This window comes from Pongo pygmaeus, chromosome 5 (genome assembly GCF_028885625.2).
Source record: "Pongo pygmaeus isolate AG05252 chromosome 5, NHGRI_mPonPyg2-v2.0_pri, whole genome shotgun sequence".
Classification (NCBI taxonomy): Eukaryota; Metazoa; Chordata; class Mammalia; order Primates; family Hominidae; genus Pongo; species Pongo pygmaeus.
Window position 1 is genome coordinate 110,689,154 of NC_072378.2, and position 25,046 is coordinate 110,714,199.

Consider the following 25,046-nt stretch of genomic DNA (forward strand, 5'->3'; position numbering starts at 1 on the left):
AGAAAAACAGAGAAAGAAAAAATACAAAGCCAGTCGTGGTGGCTCACACCTGTAATCCCAGCACTTTGGGAGGCTGAGGCGGGTGGATCACCTGAGGGCAGGAGTTCGAGACCAGCCTGACCAACACAGAGAAACTCCGTCTCTACTAAAAATACAAAAATTAGCCAGGCGTGGTGGCGCATGCCTGTAATCCCAGCTACTTGGTAAGGCTGAGGCAGGAGAATTGCTTGAACCCAGGAGATGGAGGTTGCAGTGAGCTGAGATCATGCCATTGCACTGCAGCCTAAGCAACAAGAGTGAAATTCCACCTTAAAAAAAAAAAATACCAACAAAACAAGTACATAATGTGGTAAGGGAGTATGACTGACCACACTGCCCTGCTCATCCTTAGGGACACCAAGGTGGACTGTCCAATCTTCCTCCCCAAATTTTACTGTATGGTTCTAAGGGTCTACCTGGAAAGGTTCTGGAGCAGAATAGTGACACAACTGCATCTAAAATTTGAGATCAGTCCAGTGGCTTTGTTTAGGATAGGCTGGCAGAGAGGCAAGGAGAACAGACACTAAAGTTTAGGCACAACAAGATAATAAAGGCACACTACAAGTAAAAATGAAAAAGCTAAAGTTGAAAAGCTTTTTGAAAGAAAAAACAGACGACTTGGCAATCAAGTACGGTGAATCTTCAACTATTACATAAAAGATCTCTTCTAAATTTATTAGATAGCTAGATAAGATCTTTTTTTTAAATTATTGTTTCTGTGCCGGAATTAAGTATGTCTAAAACTACAGTGCAATATCAGAAGTATTAATATATAAACACCTAGGTGGAAAATGAAATATACAAAATTACTCAGAATTCTAAATTATACAGATATGGGAAGGGTACCAGCTATTGGAGTCTTTCAAAATGGCACTATGAATACAGAAATGAATACAGCCAAGTGAGCAAAATCAAAGTGTCTCCAACTGATACCTACTATGTGAGCTCCAATAGTACAGAATTATTATTGTATGCATTTTTCACTATTATATCTCCAGCATGTGGAATTTGTTGAATGAGCAAATAATTAAAGTACATTAAATCTAATCTCCATAAAATGTAATTTATGTTAGTTTCAAAGGATATCTTATGGCTCTGTAGCTTTCAAAAACTACAGCAACAAAGGATAGAGAACGGTACCCAAACTAGAATATGGAATAGGTAATGCTTTTGGATGTTAAAAAATCCCAAAAGACTGAGGTAATAGAAATTAAACTAAATTTAGCAAGAGAGAACTAAGCAAATAGAAGAGGAAAACATGGGATTAATAATTTTAATTATAATACCTTCCCTAAACCCTTTCAGAAAAATAATGACTCAAATGTTGAGATGAAACTGAATATTACTAAACACAGATAGTAAGAAACAGCATAAAATGGGTAACATAATTTATACAATTTAAATGCTAAAAGATTTAAAATATCTTAGCATTGATTTTACAAAATCAGTAGACAGAGAGAGAGGGGCAGAGAGAGAGAAAGAGAGAGAGAGAGAGAGAGAGAGAAACAGATCCTGAACAAAATCCATCATCCCTCGTGCAGCCTAATTGGCTGAGAAATCATCACAAGGGTAATATGAGCACTGCACTAACAGTCTCACAAGCAGCCAATCAGCTTCTGGGTATGGATAATAAGCACCTTTAAACAGAACCTAGAAATTATTTCACTAAAATTTGGCAGTACTTAAGTTTTTTATTTAAATTGTTCAAGTCTAATTATGAGAGGGGAAATGTTGACTTAATACAAATTCAAAGATAAACTTTTACATAAGCAAGATAGGAAGCGCACTTTATTTACATCAAAGTGTAAAATCCTTTGTTACATTCTGCTTAACAATGCTTCTAAAAGAAATAAACAATTATGTTCTATTGGCTTGATTTTATAAATAAACTCTTTCAGAAAGCATTTCTTTTTTTTCAATCCAACTTGTAAAACATGCCATGTTTTCCATAAGAAACTAGTAGGGTGTTGCTATGGGAACAACATTTTAATACCATTTTTAAAACACCAGTAGCTTTAAAGAACAATAAGATAAAGAAAAATGAAGGGAAACTACTCTTATCTGATTGGGAAAAAAAGATAACCCTAGTATTTCACGATGCAACTGTTATAATCATGTTATAATCATGCAGCAAAAGCATTTCACATACTTTTTCTGTACTTGGGAAGGAAAGTATTAGGGAATACTTTAGGAGATAATTAGCAAAGGTAAATTAATGCAAGCATTTTGAGTAAGAATAAACAGATGTTACCAGGTCCTTGTCCCAAGAAATCAGAAAGGAAAGGACTCTGATGTGTGTTGAAACTCTGAAACACTATCTCTAGTCATAGTCCTAGAAAGCCATCTGAATCAAATATAAGTGTTCTTTCAACTCAAGCCTAAAGAAAATGGGGGAATTATTAAGTAATAATTGATATACAAGTAATGCCTGAAAAGGTTCCATTTAGAAAATGGCCCCAGTTATAGATACCTAAGTGAATAGGGTGGGGAGGGATCTTAAATCTTAATTTATTTAGAAAAATATTTTGAACTAGTGGTTTAGACTTATTTTATCTGTTAATAAAAAACTGTATTTTTGTTAATAGCAAACAAAACCACAATTGAGTGGGAAAGAAAGATCACTACACACTTCCAAAAATGAACCTGGCCTACAGAGAGCTGGGCTTTTTAGACTCCAGACTTTACAAAGGTGCTGGAAAAAAGTCCACTGGTTGCAGTCATTTTGCTACAGAGCAAAAAATATTTACTTCTAAGTTCTGAAGAGTAACATGGAATATATGGAAGGATTAATAACAATACTTTGCATTTTCATAATCCCATAAAGTCTATAAGGTACTCTCGTATAAATTAAATCACATGCCATTTTTCCCCTAAGATAATCAAGCTGGAAAGAACAACTATTATTCAGTGGCACATCTTCATAACATTCTGTCAGAGAATAATATTTATAGTTCTATTATAGGTCAACAATAGAATACTGGGTTTCAATAATATGAACTTTTCAATAAGTAGGAAAGACAGAGACATAAGACAGAATTAGGTTATATAAGACCATCTCTCATGAGATATATGAAAACACATTATAAAAGTCAAATTATTACATACAAAAGATTCTTGGTTGAGCTGTGATGAATACTAAATTGCTCTATAACTAGTAACTAACCACCCAGACCCTCGCCACACCCTTTTCACTAACTACCTATTTTTCCATTTACTGTTAAGAGTGCTTTTCCCTCCCTCCCACACTACTCATCCTTTAAAGCCCATCTTAAGTATTTCCTTATCTTTGAAACTTTGAGATCACCATGTCCAAAGTGGCCTCACTCCACTTACTGTACCTAGTCTTTCAGAATGCCTTCAATCAGTCTTGTAGTATTAATTATATTCAAAAATGTGTCTTATCTTCTGGACCAGCATATAAGGTTCATGATGGAAAGAACCATGTCATATATTGCTCTTGTATAATCCTCTTCATTATTGAGATCATAATTGTCTCTTCCTCCTCTTAAATGTTTCAATGGAATCTCAAACTCAAGATGTCTTTTTTAAAAGAAAATCTCTGTCTGCCCTCTCCATCTTAGTTCTCTTCTAGAATTCCTCTCTCAAGAAGAGTAACTGCACCAGGTGCAGGAGCTGACACCTGTAATCCCAGCACTTTGGAAGGCCGAGGCGGGCAGACTGCTTGAGCCCGGAAGTTTGAGACCAACCTGGGCAACATACTGAGACCTCATCTCTACTTAAAAAAAAAAAAAAAAAAGAAAGAAAGAAAATTAGCCAGGCATAGTGGCAAATCCCTATTGTCCCAGCCTGGCTACTCAGGAAACTGAGGAGGATCATTGGAGGCCAGAAAATTGAGGCTGCAGTGAGCTATTATCCCACCACCGCACTGCAGCCTGGGCAACTGAGCAAGACTGTCTCAAAAAAAAAAAAAATGAGAAAGGCCAGGCGCGGTGGCTCACACCTGTAATCCCAGCACTTTGGGAGGCCAAGGTGGGGGATCACGAGGTCAGGAGTTCAAGACCAGCCTGAGCAACATGGTGAAACGCTGTCTCTACTATAAATACAAAAATTAGCCGGGCATGGTTGCGTGCACCTGTAATCCTAGCTACTCAGGAGGCTAAGGCAGCAGAATCGCTTGAACCTGGGAAGCGGAGGTTGCAGTGAGCTGAGATTGCGCCATTGCACTCCAGCCTGGGTGACAGAGCAAGACTCCATCTCAAAAAAAAAAAAAAAAAAAAGAGAGAGAGAGAGAAAGAGCACATGCTATCTATTAGAAGTCGAATTAGCTGCCAAAGCCAGAAAAAAATGGAAATCTTTGCCACCTCTCTCCCTTGCTGCCTGTATCCAATTCCTCAATTTCTATCCATCTGCCCTCAGGAAAAATCTCTAAGTTTTTTTCCACTTCTGTCTATCTTTCCTAGTCTGATTGCTGCAATGGTTTTCTAACTACTCTCCCTACAACTTCTCCTCCATCTTTACTCTCATCTATTGATACCATAGTCAGAGTGGTAAAAAAACCTAATTTGACTGTGTCATTTCCCTGCTAAAACCCAAGATCATTAACACAGCCCACACAGCTGCATGTGACCTGGCCCTGTTAGGGTGTCTTCCCCTCTCAGGTCACTGTCATTCTCACTCATCACTCCAGGCACACCAGCATCTCCTATACTAATGTGGCATGCTGCTTCATGCTTATACACAATGTTCCCTCTACTCTGCCTAATTAGCTCCCACTTATCCTTCAAATCTCTGCACAAATGTTACTTTCTTGGGGAAATCCTCCTTGATACCCTAAAGTTAGATAATCTTTCTCTTGTTATCCTGCCATGATACTATGCTTTTCCTTAGCTCTTATCATCTTGTGTGAATATTCGTGTGAATATTTGCTCATTAACAATCTCTTCTGAAAGACTTACAGTGCCTAGCACATAGAATAGGCAATGTATACCTACTGAATGATTAATAATAATAGAGTCTAATATTTAATGAACCCTATATGCCAGGCACTATGTTAAGTGCTTTCCACAGATAAATAATTATTATTCTCCCTATTTTTACAGGTGAAAAGAGATTAGTAATGGATACAATATCACAGACCTAGTAAGTAAAAGAGCTAGGACAGAAACCTAAATCTGTCAGGCACTAAACCCACGCTTTTTACCGTTAACTGAATTTGCTCCCTCAAACCATTGCTTGTAGAACTAAATAAATATGTGTTGATTATTTAAAATGTCTACCTTCTATTGGACAAGAGGTTACTGAAAAAAACTGTCTACTCATACTATGATAAATATTAAGACACTTTTACACTAAGATAAAGAACAGTGGAAAAATTAAACAGAGTTTATGTTATTTTGTTGTTTATTTATTTATTTATTTATTTTTGAGACAGAGTATCACTCTGCTACCCAGGCTGTAGTGCAGTGGCACAATCTCAGCTCACTGCAACCTCTGCCTCCCAGGTTCAAGCGAGTCTCATGCCTCAGCCTCCCAAGTAGCTGGGACTACAGGCACATGCCACCAGGCCCGGCTAATTTTTGTATTTTTTTTTTTTTTTTAGTAGAGATGGGGTTTCACTATGTTGGCCAGACTGGCTTGAACGCCTGATCTCAAGTGATCCACCTGCCTCCCAAAGTGCTGGGATTACAGGCGTGAGCCACCGTGCCTAGCCTTTATTTTTATTTTTTGAGACTAGGTCTTGCTATGTTGCCCAGGCTGCAGTGCAGTGTCTATTCACAAGCACAAATGTAGCACACTGTAGCCTCAAACTCCTGGGCTCAAGCAATCCTCCTGCCTTAGCCTCCCAAGTAGCCAGGACTACAGGAGCACAATACTGTACCCAATTCAGTTTTATTTAATTTGGAAATATTAATCCATTGAGTTATACAACTGGGTTGTATAACTGGGTCTCAGACTGAGAGCAATAGATGGCCCAAGACTAAATAGCTACATACCTCCACTGTTATAAGCAAGGCTCTGTACTGGTATAAAATAAGCCTTGCTGTAGTTTGCTATGTCCCCATTTCTGCCTTCATTGGAGTACTAACAGCCAAATCCAGAGCCTATCTTGATTGGATTTATTACACTCTAATTGGAGAGTAGGGAAGAATTTTAATGAAATCTCACAAAGTTTTTCTACATTAAGCTTAACTTGAATGACTTGAAAAAGGAAGTAGCTATAGTGGCTATTTTACTTCCTGGCAATCCTAATCAACCCAAAGACAATGCAAGGAAGCCATGCAGAATTGGATGGTTAGAGAACTCATTTGAGACTACCAGTAATCTAACACAAAATCTGTAGAAAAGTTTCTTTCAAAAAGGAATTAGAGCTGAATATCAGAAGAAGTTTAAACAACAAAGTTATACTTGTGGAACAAGTTCTAACTCAGCTTTCTTTACTATTTGATTTCACTAACCTAATTATGGATACAAATAAGCCCATAAACTGTCCCATAACATGTAGATAGTTACGATGTAGGGGAGAAGTAATCACTTTGAAAGGCAATTAACAAAGAAACACTATTAAACTCAATAGATTGGAATAATTTTCTCTAGATTAGTACCAGCTGCTATTCAACAATTCATGTATGTTTGTAATTAAATTTCTTCTGCTTCTGAGGCATATTTGAACCTCAGTAGTCAAAGTGTCACCTTTGGACCAGCAGCATCAGCATTATCTAAGAGTTTATTAGAAATTTAGAGTATCAGCTGGGCACAGTGGCTCACGCCTGTAATCCCAGCACTTTGGGAGGCTGAGGCAGGCCTATCACCTGAGGTAATGAGTTCGAGGCCAGCCTGGCCAACACAGTGATACCCCATCTCTACTAAAAATACAAAAATTAGCCGGGCGTGGTGGCGCATGCCTGTAATCCCAACTACTTGGGAGGCTGAGGCAGGAGAATCATTTGAACCTGGGAGGCAGAGCTTGCAGTGAGCTGAGACAGCACCATTGCACTCCAGCTTGGGCGACAAGAGCGAAACTCCGTCTCAAACAAAAAAAAGAAAGAAAGAAAAATAAATAAATAAATAAATAAATAAATTTAGAATATCAGGCTCTTTCCCAGGCCTGCTGAACGAGAATCTGCATTTTAGTATTTTAAGAAGATCCCCAGGTGATACGTAGGGCCATAAAATCTGAAAATCACTGGATTATAGAATGACTCAAGGAGAAACAATCTTCACAACCTTCAGTGTGGGATCACTGGCTGTGATGATGCTGGAGACAGGCTAATTGAAAAAGAATACTGGATAGGCAAATCCATAGAGGCAGAAAGTAGATTTAGATTAGTGGTTGCCAAGGACTGAGTTGGGGAGGGGAAGGGGTAATGGGAAATGACTACTACTGGGTACAGAGTTTCTTTGTGGGATGATGAAAATGTTCTGGAATGAGACAGTGGTGATAGTTGCACGATGTGTGAAAACACTAAAAATGAATGGATTATATAAAAGGACTGATTTTATGGTATGTGAATTGTATCTCAATTTTTAGAAAAGAAAAATATACTAGCACTGGGTCTTTTCCAGTCTCTCTCATGAAAGAGTCTAACTGGCTATTTCAATACTACATGACTGGCCATTAAAATTAAATATGGAGACTTATACTGACAGTCATTCTCTTGAATAAAACTATTCAACTATTTTTCTATCCTATTTGCATAGACGATCCAATGTTCAATAGTTGTATTTTGTATAGACTATGAATGGCAAATCATGTATCTCTTCATAAAGACAAATGAGAAGGGATAATGAATGGCTGGAACAGAAGGGGACACACAATAATTTACACAATAATAATGCCTTGAAAGGTGATAGTACTATTATATTTCTAGTTGTAATATTACTATTATATAATCTTCTATATCTTTCCCAAAACTAAGTAATCAGATCTGTGAAATTCAGGTCACCATTTTTACCCAACCCTCCGCATCCCACCCACCTTGGCTCTTTTGCTCAGTAAACTGCGCCATCTAGCTAACAGAGAAATCATCACTAAAAGTTTTGTTTCCTAAATCTCTCTTAAATCTCAAATACTTCTCTCCAATTCCTCCGTTTTTACAAAGTCATTCAAGGTAGGGCCAGGCATAGTAGCTCATGCCTGTAATCCCAGCACTTTGTGGAGGGCCAAGGCAGGTGGATCACTTGAGGTCAGGAGTTTGAGACCAGCATGGCCAACACGGTAAAACCCTATCTCTATTAAAAACACAAAAATTAGCCAGGCATGGTGATGCATGCCTGTAATCCCAGCTACTTGGGAGGCTGAGAAAGGAGAATCGCTTGAACCCAGGAAGGTGGAGGTTGCAGTGAGCTGAGATGGCGCCACTGCACTCCAGCCTGGGCAACAGAAGACATACAACATTTCCATTACCCTGTAAAGTTTCTGTGAACTCCTTTCCACTCAACCCTCCTCCCCACCCAAGGCAACCACTATTCTGATTTCTATCACAATAGGTATTTCTGTCTGCTCTTAAATTTCATATAAATAAAACCATACCCATATGTGTTATTTTGTATCTGGCTTCTTTTATTTAAATTAATGTTTCTGAGATTCATCCATGTTATTAAGTACATCGATTTTCTTTTTTAGAGTTTAATAGTAATGCAGTCTATGGTTACACCATAAAGTATTGATCCACTCTCCTATTGCTGAACATTTGGATTTTCCCTTGTTTGGGGCTATTATGAATAAAGCTGTTATGAACATCCTTGTACAAGTTTTTTGTAGTCATGTGCATTAATTTCTCTTGGATACAAATTACTTAAAAATGGAATTGCTGGATCATGCAATAGGTATATGTATAAATTCATAAGAAACTGCAAACTTTTTGCCCAAGCGGCTATACCATTTCATGCTTCCATCAGTACCAGTTACTCCATAACTTCATTAACAATGGTACTATCAGTCTTCTTCATTTTAGCCATTCTGGTGGAGGTATAGTATATTTTTAAAATCTAGTTCAGTTTAATTATTAAGTTATTTTAATATATTTTATATATATCGCTAAAACACAAAAAACGTAGCAGAGATTATAATCAAATAAGTAATCCTCTGACCCATACTTCACCTTTCCCATATGCAACTATTAACTTTCTCTGGTTTTTGTTTGAGTATTTTCTGTCTTCAAGTGTTTATACCACTATTCTTAACTCACCAACTTTAAGCATTATTGACTTTCTGAAACAATGGATGAAACTGTAGCTCATTTACCTTCCATTTCCAACATTCCTCTCCTTTTGATCACTTTTAGTTCATCTACTGTTTACTTTAAAATTATTATTCATATAAGTTTTTGTTTCATCAACTTTGGGTTTTTTGTTTTTGTTTGTTTTTTTGAGACAGTCTCCCTCTGTCACCCAGGCTGAAGGACAGGGGCTCACTGCGATCTCCACCTCCCGGGTTCAAGCAATTCTCGTGCCTCAGCCTCTCAAGTAGCTGAGATTACAGGCACCCACTACCAAGTCAGGCTAATTTTTGTATTTTTAGTAGAGATGGGGTTTTGCCATGTTGCCCAGGCTGGTCTCCAACTCCTGAGCTCAAGTGATCCATCCGCCTCAGCCACCCAAAGTGCTGGGATTACAGGCGTGAGCCACCACGCCCAGCCATTTCATCAACTTTTAACAGTACCTCTATTCTCCACACATTAGTGAGGGTAACCCTAGTTGCAGCAGTTAAGCCCCAAAATTTTACTTGCGGAACACAACAAAAATTTACACATTGCTGTTTTAATAACTACAATTTGGTAGGCTTGAAGGAATTAAAGCAGTCAACTCCTCAAATACTATTCATAAAACTAAGAGGGTGAGCACTGCTCACTCTCTCTCTCTCTCTCATGTCTGGGCTTTCCTCCATGCTGTTTCAGACCAAATGTCCTTCTACATTCTCCCTTCTCCACCTGGCTAGCTCCTATTAGGCTTTCAAATTTATGCTACCACAAAATCCCCAAAGAGTCTTCCCGGACTGCCAAGTATGAGCTGGGTGCTCCTCCAGCACACTGTGCTTAACTTTGTCACAGTATTGATTATACAGTGTTGAAAATGACTTTCTTGTCTGTCTCCTCCAAAACTATAAACTTCTTGAGGGAAAGGGAAAAACTGTATTCACTGCTATATCCTCAGCATTTAGCACAATGCCTAGATTATAATAGATACTCAAATATTAAATGCAAAATTAAATTACTTGAACAGTAATTGGTACAATAGTAAATATTATTCAAATAATTACTTGAATAGTAATGGCCTCAAATTCCTATTCAAGTAATGTATATTCAAATGATTATTTTCCACCCCTTATTCATTAAATCATACATGGTTATGGAAAGGAAAATCAGAATGGATCAAAAATTTTAGATAATAAATAGTTCACAAAATTTAATTTTTAATCTTCTTTTTTTTTTTTTTTTTTTATGAGACTGGGTCTGGCTATTTTGCCCAGGCTGGTCTCAAACTCCTGAGCTCAAGCGATCCTCTTGCCTCAGCCTCCCAAAGTGCTGGGTTTACAGGCATCAGCCACCACACCCAGCACACAAATTTTAATTTTATATTTCAAATAAGAATATGCCTGAACACAAAGTTTAAAATCTTCTACTACAAAAAAAAAAAAACTTTACCAGAAGAAATACCACTCCCTTATAATGTTACTAATATTGTTAAAATAACAATTTCAAGCAATTTCTTGCATGTATTTAACAATTTATTAACAGCCCGCTTTGTTCCAAGCACCGTATAGACAGATTCCAAGGATTCAATAGTGAATATATCAGATACAAACTCTGAGCTAAATTTCATGAAGTCATAGTGAATCTATGCCAAAAATCCCCCATTTTAGACATGAAGAAACTAAGATTCACAGGAATTAGATACATTCTATTGACAGTTGCTTATGGGATTAATAATTCTTTTAAATCAAGAAACCAAAAAACAGGTTGCACAGACTGAGATATTTAATTCCAAACCCAAATTAAGCAGAATAAGTAGCCTGAAGAATAAACTAGAATAAAAGTAGAACTCATCCATATTGTAATCCAAGAGTTTATATACAGTATATATCACTAAAATATATGCAAGAGTAAGACTCTGCCCTCACAGGCAACCACTTCCTCCTGGTAACTCAGAAGATTTTTGAACATCTCTGGAAAGAAGTGCTTCGCCAAAACATTTCATGAGATTCAGTTGATACTGCGGTTATAGGGTGGAGCTGAGAATGACCGGAAAGTTTAGCAAGGAAAGAGATTCTGAGAATCTGAGGAACCTGTGAACTGCTGCACGGCATACTCCCTCAGCAGTGCCAGCCTTACTAGCAAATCAAAACATAACCTGATTCCCCTTTAAAATCTTCATCTCAGCCAGGCATGGTAGTTCACGCCTGTAATCCCAGCACTTTGGGAGGCCTAGGCAGGTGGATCACCTGAAGTTGGGAGTTCGAGACCAGCCTGACCAATATGGAGAAACCCTGTCTCTACTAAAAATACAAAATTAGCTGGGCGTGTTGGCGCATGCCTGTAATGCCAGCTACTCGGGAGGCTGAGACAGGAGAATCACTTGAATCCAGGAAGCGGAGGTTGAGGTGAGCCGAGATCACGCCATTGCACTCCAGCCTGGGCAATAAGAGCGAAACTCCATCTCAAAATAAATAAATAAATAAATCTTCATCTCTACTGCTACCTAGCAAATGGGTCCAGGTACTAACAGTAACTTGCCAAAGATGTACAGGATAATAGTGGAATCCAGATACAACCCCAAGTCTATCTGAATCCAAAGTTCAAGTTCTTTCCCACATTACAATCTGAAGCCAAAGGCATATTTAAAAATATATCTTTTTTTAGTTTTATCACTTCAATCTCCTATTTTTAATCTAGAATTACTAAGTTTATGTTAAATTTTATAGTTTGGTATCTTCTATAAGAACACATTCTAAAATGAAATTTATGGTCTTAAGGATAACTTACTTTGACCACAGTGAAAACAAGTTAAGCTATTTTCTTTGCTTAGAGTTTAAATAGGAAAAAGTTATTACCAATAATAATACCAACAACAAAAACCAGCATCATTTACTGCACATTTATATTCAGACTCTGAGCCAAGCCCCTCACATACCAGTATCAGATTTATTTTCAGTCTTTCACTCTGCATTTATATCACTAGCACAACTTTGCTTCAATATTATTCAAGAGAAAAATAAACACTAAAAATAGGGAATTAATAGCCAATTAAATCTAACTGCTTAGAGCAAGAATATTAAATTGATAATTTTTATATTTTTAGGAGAACTAAAATAACTCTACTGATGTACTCAGTAGGGAGGGATACTGACACAGCAGAAAGCCAACTTTTCCATCATAACCCACCAATTCTTCAAAGAAGGAGAGCATTTGCAGCTACCACAAGAACCTAAAGGTTGTGCTAACAGCTAACTAGTCTATTGCCGTAGGGTGGCGGAAATGGAAAAGTTTTCAGCTACATCTATGATTTGTGTTACCACACCATCCCATCTTCCCTTACCATAACACACACACAAATACACACACACATCAGAAACTGATGAGCAAAGCTGATATCTTTTTTCAAACTGTTCCTTCTCACAAAAATGAGTAACACAAAAGTGAGAAGGGACAAAACCCCAGAAACCTGTATGGCCCACCTCTTTTCTATTACTGGCAATAATGGGTGTTTAAATCACCTTCTGACAATACAAAGATATGTCACTTAGTCTTCTCATAGGAAACACAGTAGCTTGAAAAATAGTCCAATAGGTGTATACATACACACACACACACACATCTTCCAAGAGTCTCATGACTTCACAGGCATAGTAGAGCAGACGACAGACAGATACACGATAGGACTGGAGGTTCTATTTGCTGGCTGGCTCCTTGTACCTTTTCAGGTCTTAAAAGGAAATAAAAAATGCTACAGTGTAGCTCCTCCCTAGGCACTGACCTTGTATTAGTTTCCCAGAATCCTCCTAAAATAATAGCAAATTCCAATCCCAAACTCCTACAAGATTTCATTTTTAAGTATAGGAGTTGGCGGAAAGTCTTTATTTTGCCAAGGAAGCTAAATATATATTTGAGAAAAATATTAACTATCACCATATATTGCAAGGAAAAAAACCCACATTTTTCATAAGGAAATATCCATGCTGAGTCTTCAACTCCAAAAGTAAAATTTTTGTTTGTTTTTAAGGAAAACACAAGGATCACACCAAAGAACAGATCTTGCTCAAGGGAAATTTCACATATAATTTACTTAGTTCTATTCTCTTAACACCATACCAAACTTTTAAAGAAAATAACTGTTACAGAACATCATGTTAAAAGTCTGAAAAAAAAATTATTTTTCTACTTTGAGTGTTTTTTACAAAAATCTCAATACTAAACTTTGATTTTGTCCCTTTCACAGAAAAGGTAAAATACTTGATTCACACATCTATTTCCACCAATCTATACTTTCATAAAGTTGCACGCATATTTAAAAAGAAAAAGAAACTTGCACTCAGTGTAAAACATAAAAACAAGCCAGGTGTGGTGGCTCATGTCTGTAATCACAGCACTTTGGAAGGCCAAGGTGACCAGATCACTTGAGGTCAGGAGTTCGAGACCAGCCTGGCCAACATGGTGAAACCCCATCTCTGCTAAAAATACAAAAAAAAAAAAAAAAAAAAAAAAAAAATTAGCCAGGCATGGTGGCACATGCTTGTAATCCCAGCTACTCAGGAGACTGAGGCAGGAAAATCACTTGAACCTAGGAGGCGGAGGTTGCAGTGAGCCGAGATCGCGCCACTGCACTCCAGCCTGGGTGACAGAGCAAGACTGTCTCAAAAATAAATAAATAACAAACAAACAAAGCATAAAAACAACTGAGATGATGTAATTAAATAATCTTAATAAAACTAAATAGATATTTCTCAACTTGCAATACATAAAATTTAACAAAATAATTTTAAGCTTGGTAGAAATTAAATTAAAAAGAATTAGAGCCTTGGCTCATAGACATTTTAGAGGTTTTCTCAGAGGAATCCTCAGCAAACATACATTCTATCAATTCCACTTCATAAATTTAAAAAAGCAAAGGTTTATTCCTTTACGCCAAGAGGAAAGTTCCAAGGATTCCACTGAAGTTTACAAAGCAGCCTGCTACACCACCATGGTGGCAAGAGAGGAAAAGAAAGAAAGAAAGAAAAGTGCTGCTCCACTCCACCCTGCCTGCTGGGCACTATGTGGAAGAACTGCAGGTGACAGCCCCTTTCAGCTGATCCTGCCTCTCACCACAGAAACATCAATGCTGGGATACTGGTGGATATATACACTGAGAAAGAACTGAGCAGAGGTGAATGAGGGAGTGGAGTTAATCAGCAACCCAAGCCAGAGCTGAGGGAGGCAGCAGTCTGCAAGAAGTCAGTATTTCCCTATTTCTCCTCCCTCCTCAATAAACTGAATGTTTATGCCCCTTGCCCTCCCAAATTCATATGTTGAAATCCTAACCCCTAACCAAAGTGATATTAGGACATGAGGCCTCTGAAGGTGACTAGGTCACGAGGACAGAGCCCTCATGAATGGAATTAGTTCCCTTATGTAAGAGAGCCGAGAGAAATGGTTGGCTTTCCACCATGTGGAGACATAGGAAGAAGACGGCCATCCATCTGTGAACCAGAAAGCGGACCCTTACCAGACACTGAATGGGCCAGACACTGAATGGGCCTTGATCCTGGACTTGCCAGCCTCCAGAATGGCTAGAAATAGGTGTTTATAAGCCACCAAGTCTATGGTATTTTGTTATGACAGCCCAAACAGACTAAGACACCTCCTCAACCTATGCCCTTCATCCTACTTCCCCCTAATTTTCCCTTCAGCCGCTCTTCACTTCATTTGGAAATATCTCGATGTTGTTAGAAGTACTCAGGTGTAATAATATTTTATTGTATTTTATATATATACATTTTTTTTTTTGAGATGGGGGTCTCACTCTGTCACCCAGGCTGGAGTGTAGTGGTGCAATCATAACTCACTGTAACCTCTAACTCCTGGACTCAAGCAATCCTCCCACCTCAGCCTCCCAGGTAGCTAGGACTACAGGTAAGTGCCACTATGCCCAGCTAATTATTATTATTATTATTATTATTATTATTATTATTATTATTGAGACAGGGTCTCACAATATTGTCCAGGCTGATCTCAAACTCTTGGCCTCAAGCAATCATCCCACCTCAGCCTCCCAAAGTGCTGGGATTACAGGTGGGGACCACCACACCTAGACTCAAGGGTAATAATCTTATAATCTTTATATCCTACAAAACTAGAATGATTAATAAATTTGAAATTTATACTTGTATTATTCCAGATTAAATTATATTTCATGAAAATTAATGGACTCTGCTCTTGTGGGGGGAAAAATTCTCTGTATTTTTTGCAAAGAAAAAAGTCTAGAAGAATATACAAAAAAAAAAATAATGATTACTTTTGAGGGTTACCATAACAGGTACTTTTACCAGCCTTTTTTTATATTGTCTGCTAATTTTACGACAAACATATTTTAATCTCATAATCGCAAAACAAATTAATGGTTGAATTAATAGCATTTACCACGTTTTCAACCTACCAACCTGAAGATCACAGAGGCCACAAATGTAACAGACTTTATATTAGAACTTCCCTGTAATCCCAGGCTAAAAATGCTGATGTTCACATGATCCTGGTATTTTAATCACCCAGAATTACTTCCTGTTGTGGCATAATGTAAAGTGTAAAGCACTGTACAAAGGTATGAGGTTATAATTAGCCTTTGGTCAATAAGGTTCAAATGAAATTAAAACGAGACATGACATTCTTTTTTAATGAGACGAGGTAATAACACATTTCATTCTTAAACTTTTTTCCTTTCTGTAAACTTGTACTTCTTCCAAGTTTATTCCATGATTACAAGCTCTTTAACTTATTTTCCCAGCATCCAACTATATCCTCAACAGTTATTCTGCAATCATAGTCCCAAGTTTTAAAGTAATGAGTGAAATGTTCATTCCTAATTATTTCCGCCTTAAAATCCTCTCAGCTATGTGTGCCTATATGAACTACAAAATACTAGGTGTTAGGTAATATAATGGTATGTAGAAGGAAGACGACAGAGAACAAGCCCTATCTACTCTTTAAGGTGTTGCCTCCATTCTCCCCAATCTATCAGTCCCTCTTAACCTCTCTGACTCTCAATTCCCTTACATATTCTGTCCTTCCATCACCAGGAAAACTAAACAAATAATAACTAAAATGAAAATTTCACCAGAGGGGCTCAACAGCAGAAGAAAGAATCAGCAAACTTAAAGACAGACAATTAAGAGTATCCAGTCTGACCAACAAAAAGAATGATGAAAAATGAACAGAGCCTTAGAGAGAGATCCATGGGACACCATGAAGCCTATAAACATATGTATAATGAGAGCTGCAATAAGAGAAGAGAGAAAAGGAAGGAAAGAAAGATTATGTGAAGAAATGATGACTGTGGTGGGGTGCAGTGGCTCATACATGTAATCCTAGCACTTTCAGAGGATGAGGCAGGAGGATCACTTGAGCTTAGGAGTTTTAGATCAGCCTGGACAACATAGTGAGACCTCATCTTTGCAAAAAATTTTTAAAAAAAAATTAGCTGAGCATGGTGGTGCATACCTGTAGTCCCAGCTACTTGGGTGGCTGAGGTGGTAAAATTGCTTAAGCCCAGCAGGTCAAGGCTGCAGCGAGCATGATTATGCCACTGTACTCCAGCCTGGGCAACAGAGTGAGATCCTGTCTCAAACAAAATAAAATAAAATAAAATTTAAAAAAAAGGAAATGATGGCTGAAAACTTCTCAAATTTGATGAAAAACATTAATCTACACATCCAAGGAGCTCAACAAACTCCAAGTAAGATAACTCAGAGAGCTGCACCAAGACATATCATAGTCAAACTGTCAAAGCCAAAGACAAAAACAGAATCTTGAAATCAACAAGAGGGAAAAAAAAAAACCCTCTTCATATACAAGAGATTCTCAAGATTAACAATTGATTTCTCATCAGAAACCACGGAGGCCAGAATGCAGAGATGACACAGTCAAAGTGTGAAAGAAAAAGACTATCAACCGAGAACTCTACATCCAACAACACTAATATTGCGAAACTCAAAAAGAGCTGGGTAAGACAGAAAAAGAATTACAGCATTCCCAGATACAAAAACTGAAAGAATTCATTGCTAGTATACCTGATATACAAAAAATACTAACAGGAGGCTTTCAGCTAAAATGAAAGGACTCTATACAGTAGCTCAAATCCACACAAAAAATTAAGAACACCAGTAAAAATAATGACATAGGTAAAGAGAAAAGAAAGCATAAATGTATTTTTGTCTGTAACTCTTTTCTTCAATATGATGTAAAGGACAAATACATAAAACAATGTTGCGGGAAGTCAGGGACCCCAAAAGGACGGACCGGCTGGAGCCGCAGCAGAGGAACATAAATTGTGAAGATTTCATGGACATTTATCAGTTCCCAAAATTAATACTTTTATAATTTATTACGCCTGTCTTTACTGCAATCTCTGAACATAAATTGTGAAGATTTCATGGACATTTATCAGTTCCCAAATAATATTCTTATAATTTCTTATGCCTGTCTGTACTTTAATCTCTTAATCCCGTTATCTTTGTAAGCTGAGAATGTACATCACCTCAGGACCACTATTGTACAAATAGATTGTAAAACATGTGTGTCTGAACAATATGAAATCAATGCACCCTGAAAAAGAACAGAATAACAGCGATTTTCAGGGAACAAGGGAAGATAACCACAAGGTCTGACTGCCTGCGGGGTCGGGCAGAACAGAGCCATATTTTTCTTCTTGCAGAGCCTATAAATGGACGTGCAAGTAGGAGAGATATGGCTGAAATCTTTTCCCAGCAAGGAATACCCTGGGGAAAGAATGCATTCCTGGGGGGAGGTCTATAAATCGCCGCTCTGGGCGTGTCTGTCTTATGCGGTTGAGATAAGGAATGAAATACGCCCTGGTCTCCTGCAGTACCCTCAGGCTTACTAGGATTGGGAAATTACAGCCCAGTAAATTTTGGTTAGACCAGATCTCTGCTCTTGAATCCTGTTTTCTGTTGAGATGTTTATCAAGACAATACATGCACAGCAGGACATAGACCCTCATCAGTAATTCTAATTTTGCCCTTGCCTTGTGATCTTTATTGCCCTTTGAAGCATGTGATCTTTGTGACCTACTCCCTGTTCATACACCCCCTCCCCTTTTAAAATCCCTAATAAAAACTTGCTGGTTTTGTGGCTCAGGGGACATCACAGACCTACCAATATGTGATGTTACCCCTGGAGGCCCAGCTGTAAAATTCCTCTCTTTGTACTCTTTCTCTTTATTTCTCAGACCGGCCAACACTTACGGAAAATAGAAAGAACCTACGTTGAAATATTAGGAGCTGGTTCCCCCAATAAAACAATAATTATAAAATTGTGTTAGTGGGCTTAATGCATAAGATGTATGTGCACAGTCACTGTGCAATACCATCCATGGTAAACTTGTGTGAAAATCCCTATCATGTTGGGGTTAAGTATTTAGGGTACTGATAAAATGCTATTCAATCTAGAAACTGCACACTTTCTAAAGTTCTATCAGGCAAACTCTCAGTACAAATATGAAGGCTATGGCTGAGAGTGGTGACTCATGCCTGTAACTACAGCACTTTGGGAGGTTGTGGCGGGTGGATCACTTGAGGTCAGGTGTTCAAGACCAGCCTGGTCAACTTGGTGAAACCCTGTCTCTACTAAAATACAAAAAATGAGCTGGGCATGGTGGTGCACGCCTGTAATCCCAGTTATTTGGGAGGCTGAGACAGGAGAATCATTTGAACCCAGAAGGCGGAAATTGCACTGAGCCAAGATTGCACTACTGCAACCCAGCCTGGGTGACAGAGCGAGATTCTGTCTCCTACAAAAAAAAAAGAATGAAGGCTATAACAGATTTTAAGAGTTAAGTTGCTCCATCACATTCCAAATTTATATAAAGACACACATGCCCATGGATTCCTTGGCACATATAAGTCTCCGTTTCAAAAAGGACATTTATAATTGGGTTATCATTTCCTATTAATCAATACCTAAAATTTCAGCTATTTACCCAATTAATTCATGGAAGGTAGGGCTGAAAATGCTGTGCTAAATTATGGTACTCTAACATAGAAAAACAGCCCACCAATAATATTTATATTGGTTGATATAATAACATGTAAGGATTTTAAAATGTGACAAATCACTTACCAAATGTTTATCTGGTAAAACATTACAAATACCTCCGCACATTTTTTTTTTTTTTTTTGAGACAGAGTCTTGCTCTTTCACCCAGGCTAGAGTGCAGTGGCACAATATCAGCTCACTGAACCTCCTAGGTTCAAGCAATTCTCCTGTCTCAGCCTCCTGAGTAACTGGAACTACAGGCGCATGCCACCACACCCGGCTAATTTTTGTATTTTCAGTAGAGATGGGATTTCGCCATATTGGTCAGGCTGGTCTCAAACTCCTGACCTCAGGTGATCCACCCCCCCCTCAGTCTCCCAAGGTGCTGGGATTATAAGTGTGAGCCACCGTGCCCAGCCACAAATACCACTTTATAATCAATGGAAAATCACCAAATCAGAATTTTTTCAAATAATTTGCATCCTAAAGCAAACATAGGTCCAAGCATGGTGGCTCACGCCTGCAATCCCAGCACTTTGGGAGGCCAAGGCAGGATTGCTTGCGGCAGAGGTTCAAGGTTACAGTGAGCTATGATTAAGCCACTGCACTCCAGCCTGGGTGGCAGAGCAAGACCTTGTCTCTAAAAAAAATTTTAAAAATTAAAGTAACACAAACTTAGAATCGTGGACCACTGCTAGAATTTTTTTATTCTGTTCATTCATTTATGTATTCAAGAAACATTTATGGCACACTTGCTATGTCAGACACTATGGTAGGAACTAGAGATAAAAAGACAAGGTCTGCCCCTCAAAGTACACACAGTCCAGGGAGAGGCTCCCATTCTAGAATTAAAGAAGGTATGATTAGAAGAGACCTAATAGTTCAGATGAAACTGGAACTCATCACTACTTAGCTACTAAGGCAGACAGATATCCAGGTCTAGAGATTTCCCACCCCATGTGTTCTTTGAACCACACTTCTTATGACTAAAAGCGATGAAGGAGTGTTTCCATGCAGGTGAAGCAGAAACATGGAACTGTGGGCAATATATGTAATAGTTATTAAATTAGAGACAGAAATCCCTAATGGATATGAACAATATAATTATTTAACAATTATTAAGTAACAATTATTTAAATAAATATCTAACAATTTAGAGATAAACATCTCTAATAGATGTGATATTATGGTAAAGCCCTAATTAGCAATCTTTACTGAAGAACTAAAATAAGGTAATATAATAGTAAGCCTTCTGAGCTATAATTAGTTTTGCCTCTGTTTTCTGATCTGTAAAATGGGGATATTAGAATTTTATTTCACAGATTGTTGTGAAAATTAAGTGAATTAATACTTGAAAGCACTTAGTAAGCCTGGTATCTAGTACACACTCATTAAATGTTTAGTATTCTTGTGAACAATCATTTCTTAAATGTACTAGTATGATACATAAAGACCAAAACAGAGAACTATTTTCTTTAAGGGATTATCCTATTATTATAATGGTCTTATTTTCTGGTGACTAATAACATCTCACTATATTATATATTTCAGAAATAGTATTTAAAATGAATAAGATTTAATACTATGACCCCTTTCTCTATAAAGACCTTATCAGTCCTAAAGCTACAGAAAAATAGACATTAATTAAATTACTAATTAAAATAAAATTCCATCACAATTTTAATAAATTAAATCATTTTGTTCAGTATTTCTGAGATCACAAATCTTAAATATCATTAAGAGGATATTCAAAGATGACTCTGAAGTAACTGAAAAGTTTATGGGCTACACGTGGTGGCTCACACCTTTAATTCCAGCACTTTGGGAGGCCAAGGAGAGAGGATCATTTGAGCCCAGAAGTTTGAGACCAACCTAGGCAACATAAGGAGGCCTCTTCTCTACAAAAAAATTAAAAAATTAGCCAGGTGTGGTGGCACATGCCTGTAATCCCAGCTACTCGAGAGGCTAAGGCAGGAAGATCGCTTGAGCTTAGGAGGTCCAGGCTGCAGTAGACTCCAGCCTGGGCAACAAAATGAGATCCTGTCTCAAAATTTAAAAATAAAATAAAAAGTTTATGCAGATTTTCTCACTCTACATAAAATATTCTTAAACTAATATATGTAAAATAAACATTCATTATACATAAATGAAACTTTTATATTAAAATAAATCATCACCCAATATCAATAATAAAATAAATAACTGTATTTGTATCCACTTACTGCAATCTCTCTACAAGCCGACATGGATATTCCTGTGCCTTCAATTTGCTTCAATGCATATTCCTTTTCATCTTTTCTGCACATAAACAAAAAAACATTATTTTTCCATATATCACTTTCAGATTCAAAATTATAACTACAAAAACAATGGAAATGCACTTAATTTCTCAGTGATATGTAAACACTCTCATTATACCATGCATTGCTTATTATTTTTGATAATATTTCAACTACAGAAATATGAAATACCAAAAGAAATTCATGTCACAATGAAAACATCAGACAGAGCCAAAACACAAAATTCAAAATTGAAACAGAACAGGATACTAAACACAGCACTAGTTTCAAAGAGTAAACAAGCATAAATATAAACTCAAACATATTGCAAGATAATTCCACTCCTGTCTTAATTATCTGGAGTCTACAAAAGCATTCTGTTATAGACATTCGCTATAAAAAACTGAGAGATATAAACTCCCAGATTCACTTAAAGTAATTTCATAGTATAAGAAGCTTTATAGGAATGATAACTCACTGAAACACACTGTATCTCACCTAGGATTGGGACATTCAAAAGCCCGAGGACCTCAATCAAAGGCCTTTTAAAGATTTCAAAGTTCTAGCCACCAACATGTCATTCTCAGGAACACTAGGAGAAACCCAGTAGTTAAAGTGGATTTTTCAAACAATGGACAGAGTATTAGGAATCCTGGGAAATCCCAACAGTTACTAAGTTGCTTAACCAAGAGAATACAGCAGTTCAAAAACAAGTGAAACATTCTGTTAAAATACTAATAGTATAAGATAAGCAGCTAGTACAATACAGTAAGTACAGTAAGCATTCTCAAGGGTGCTGATACCAGAACCAGCCACACAAAGGTCTCAGCTGAATATCATAACTATAGTTCATATTGTGAGCTGTTCTTGTAAGAGAAGTTAAATCCATGCCTTCCAAGTTTTGTCTTTTGATCATATTAGAGCCTCAGCAAAGTATCACCACGTCATGATGTTTTTGTCAAATATAGCGCCAAAGTAGTGCCACATCTGTCTTAGCTATTCCTCATTTTCCCCATTCTGTGTTTACCTGCAGATAGAGCAGTTTAGGATGTTATTCAAAATCCACATTTTAAAACACCATTTTACATCCCTTTTTGAAGATTTTCACAATCATCTATAAGCAAATAATTGAGTTATGGTTACTTTCCCTCACAATGAGTTTGAAAATTATATCCATTTTTCTTCCAACAGATAGCATTCAGGAAATAATTAAACAGTATTTTGACAAACAAAACATACTAGGTATGTCAACAAGATGGACTATGATGCAATTTTTTAAATGATGGCTAGAAGGTCATTAGAAACGTGGAAAATATTTACCATATACTACAGAGAAAATACACAAATTATACTATATAAAAATATACATCTACAAACATGTTGAAGGCAATACAAAAAATTAACAACAGTTACGTTAAGATATAGGAAGTTATGTCAACTAACTTTAGAGCTAATATTATATTGCCTTTAAAAAGCCAAAATAAATTGATATTCTGAGAATACCTACTGAAACAATCTTTAGTATTTTCAAAGTGATAGCTCAGGCATGTTTTAAAGAGAAAAGTCAAACATAAGGAAAGTTTAAATGATCATTTTTTCCTTTTTCTCCATCCTGTTTTTTGCCCAGACATAAAACTAGACTTTTTCAGACCACTCAGAAGCCACTAAGAAGCACAAACTGCAGGTGATAGAATGTAATCAAAGCCAAGTGTCCCTCCTGTGCCTTAAATGTATTTGTGGGTATATGAATGAGAGCACATGTGCCTGAGAAGCTCAACACAATGCTTACAATGTAAATTTTATACATTTAATAATTAAGTTATCTATCAGGTATCTATTGCTAAATATTTAAGTTTGATGTATTCTTGAAACAAAATTATAAAAGCTTTCTGAAAAATTTTTCACATGAAACTATAATTTTTTCTACAGAAACATTTCAATCCTCAGTTCCCCCAGACAAAGTAGTCCAGAAGCTCATGTAATTGCATAGTTTTATTTTTAATACTGTAAAGAATATTACACAATCTGGATAGGTTATAGTTGCTATGGAAACTATAAGATCTTTGCAGTAAGTCAAAAAGTGCAAAATTAACACATCAAATTAATGGCTTTTGAATTTCACATCCAGGCTGTCAAAGGAATTTGAAAGCTTGAACAGAAGAGACTGAGCATAGGCCTTTTACTCTAAATTATGTGGACAGGAACAAGGAACAAACCCAGTAATTATTTCACTTAATAAGTTTAAATATAACTTCCACCTGTTAAAATAAAATACTAAAAAATTTGCAATTTTAAGGTTTATTTGCAACATTTAAATTGAGAATGAAAGAAAGTACATATATCATTACTATTTCTCTTTGTAAACTAACTGTCAGATGGTAAGTGATGATGCGGCATCTCTAAGGTTCACCATATGAAGAAGCTGCAAGGTCCCAGAGGGCATATGGGACTCCTTGGCACTGTACTACGTGAATGCCAATCTTTGGGCATATGCCAACACCTTAGTCTGAAGACGAAACATGTATCCTTTAACACAACGTCCAGAAATATTTCAATGATTAGGCACATGAGACAGGGAAGCTCCCATGTGAGTGCCCCTCTCCAGGAGTTCTTCCAGGTAGAGGAATTCATACCTCACAGCTTAGATGTTTCAGGCACATGTAATATTAAATATCATAAAAGAATAATTTTTTCTTTTACATGACAAGGCTGAAAGCAGGTGAACCTGCCTAGCCTACACTGCTATGATAATCCGGCTTTTAGAGGCAGCTTAGTTCCTCCTTAAAACTATTTCATTTCCAAATTACTTTTATTTCTGAATAACATAAAGACAGACAAAGCAATTCCAAAGCCTTCAGAGAAACTGTTTTCTACATTTTTGTGTATATTAGATAGTATGATTAGAGCAACTGCATATTGAAATTAATCAGAGGAATTTACTAAATGCATCCAGAAGAATTAAAAATACATGTATTTGTACTATAAACATGGATAAATGCTATATAGAATTTTTAAATATCAAGATGTTTCTTCTATATGTCTATAACATGTAGCAACACCATGAAAACTTCACTCTCAGCAGTCACAATGAAAAACAATTGTTTGATGTGAACATTACATAACAAAATAGAACAAATAAATTTGACACAGACCGATTCTATTAGGTCTTCCATCTGAGACACTATGTTCCCTTTTTTTTTTTTTTTTTTGAGACAACTGTGTCCCCCAGGCTGAAGTACAGTGGCATGATCTGGGCTCACTGCAGTGTCAACTTCATGGGCTCAGATGATCCTCCCACTTCACCCTCCCAAGTAGCTGGGACTGCAGGCACACACCACACGCCCAGGTATTTTTTGTAAAGATGGGGTTTCGCCATATTGCCCAGGCTGGTCTCGAACTCCTGAACTCAAGTGATCCGCCCACCTCGGCCTCCCAAAGCTCTAGGATTACAGGCCTGCACCACCGCGCCCTCCTGGCTCTGGAAAATTCTTGATGCAAACAATTCTATAGAGAGTAGAAAATATAA

At 37.1% G+C, this 25,046-nt stretch overlaps 1 protein-coding gene across 9 annotated transcripts in view; it reads right to left on the reverse strand.

The window, feature by feature from the left end:
• The window catches only part of CDK19 (cyclin dependent kinase 19), a 209,361-nt gene that overhangs the window by 113,562 nt on the left and 70,753 nt on the right, over nucleotides 1–25,046 (reverse strand). For 5 of the 9 annotated variants that reach the window (XM_063667080.1, XM_054493618.2, XM_054493625.2 and 2 more), the window contains one exon: nucleotides 21,464–21,539. In XM_063667080.1, the coding sequence (XP_063523150.1) occupies nucleotides 21,464–21,487 (24 nt within the window). In that variant the 5' untranslated portion in view covers nucleotides 21,488–21,539. Of the gene's footprint in view, nucleotides 1–21,463; nucleotides 21,540–22,018; nucleotides 22,376–22,411; nucleotides 22,548–25,046 lie in introns of those variants that run through there. The other 4 variants (XM_063667079.1, XM_063667076.1, XM_054493627.2 and 1 more) reach the window with 3 other exon arrangements.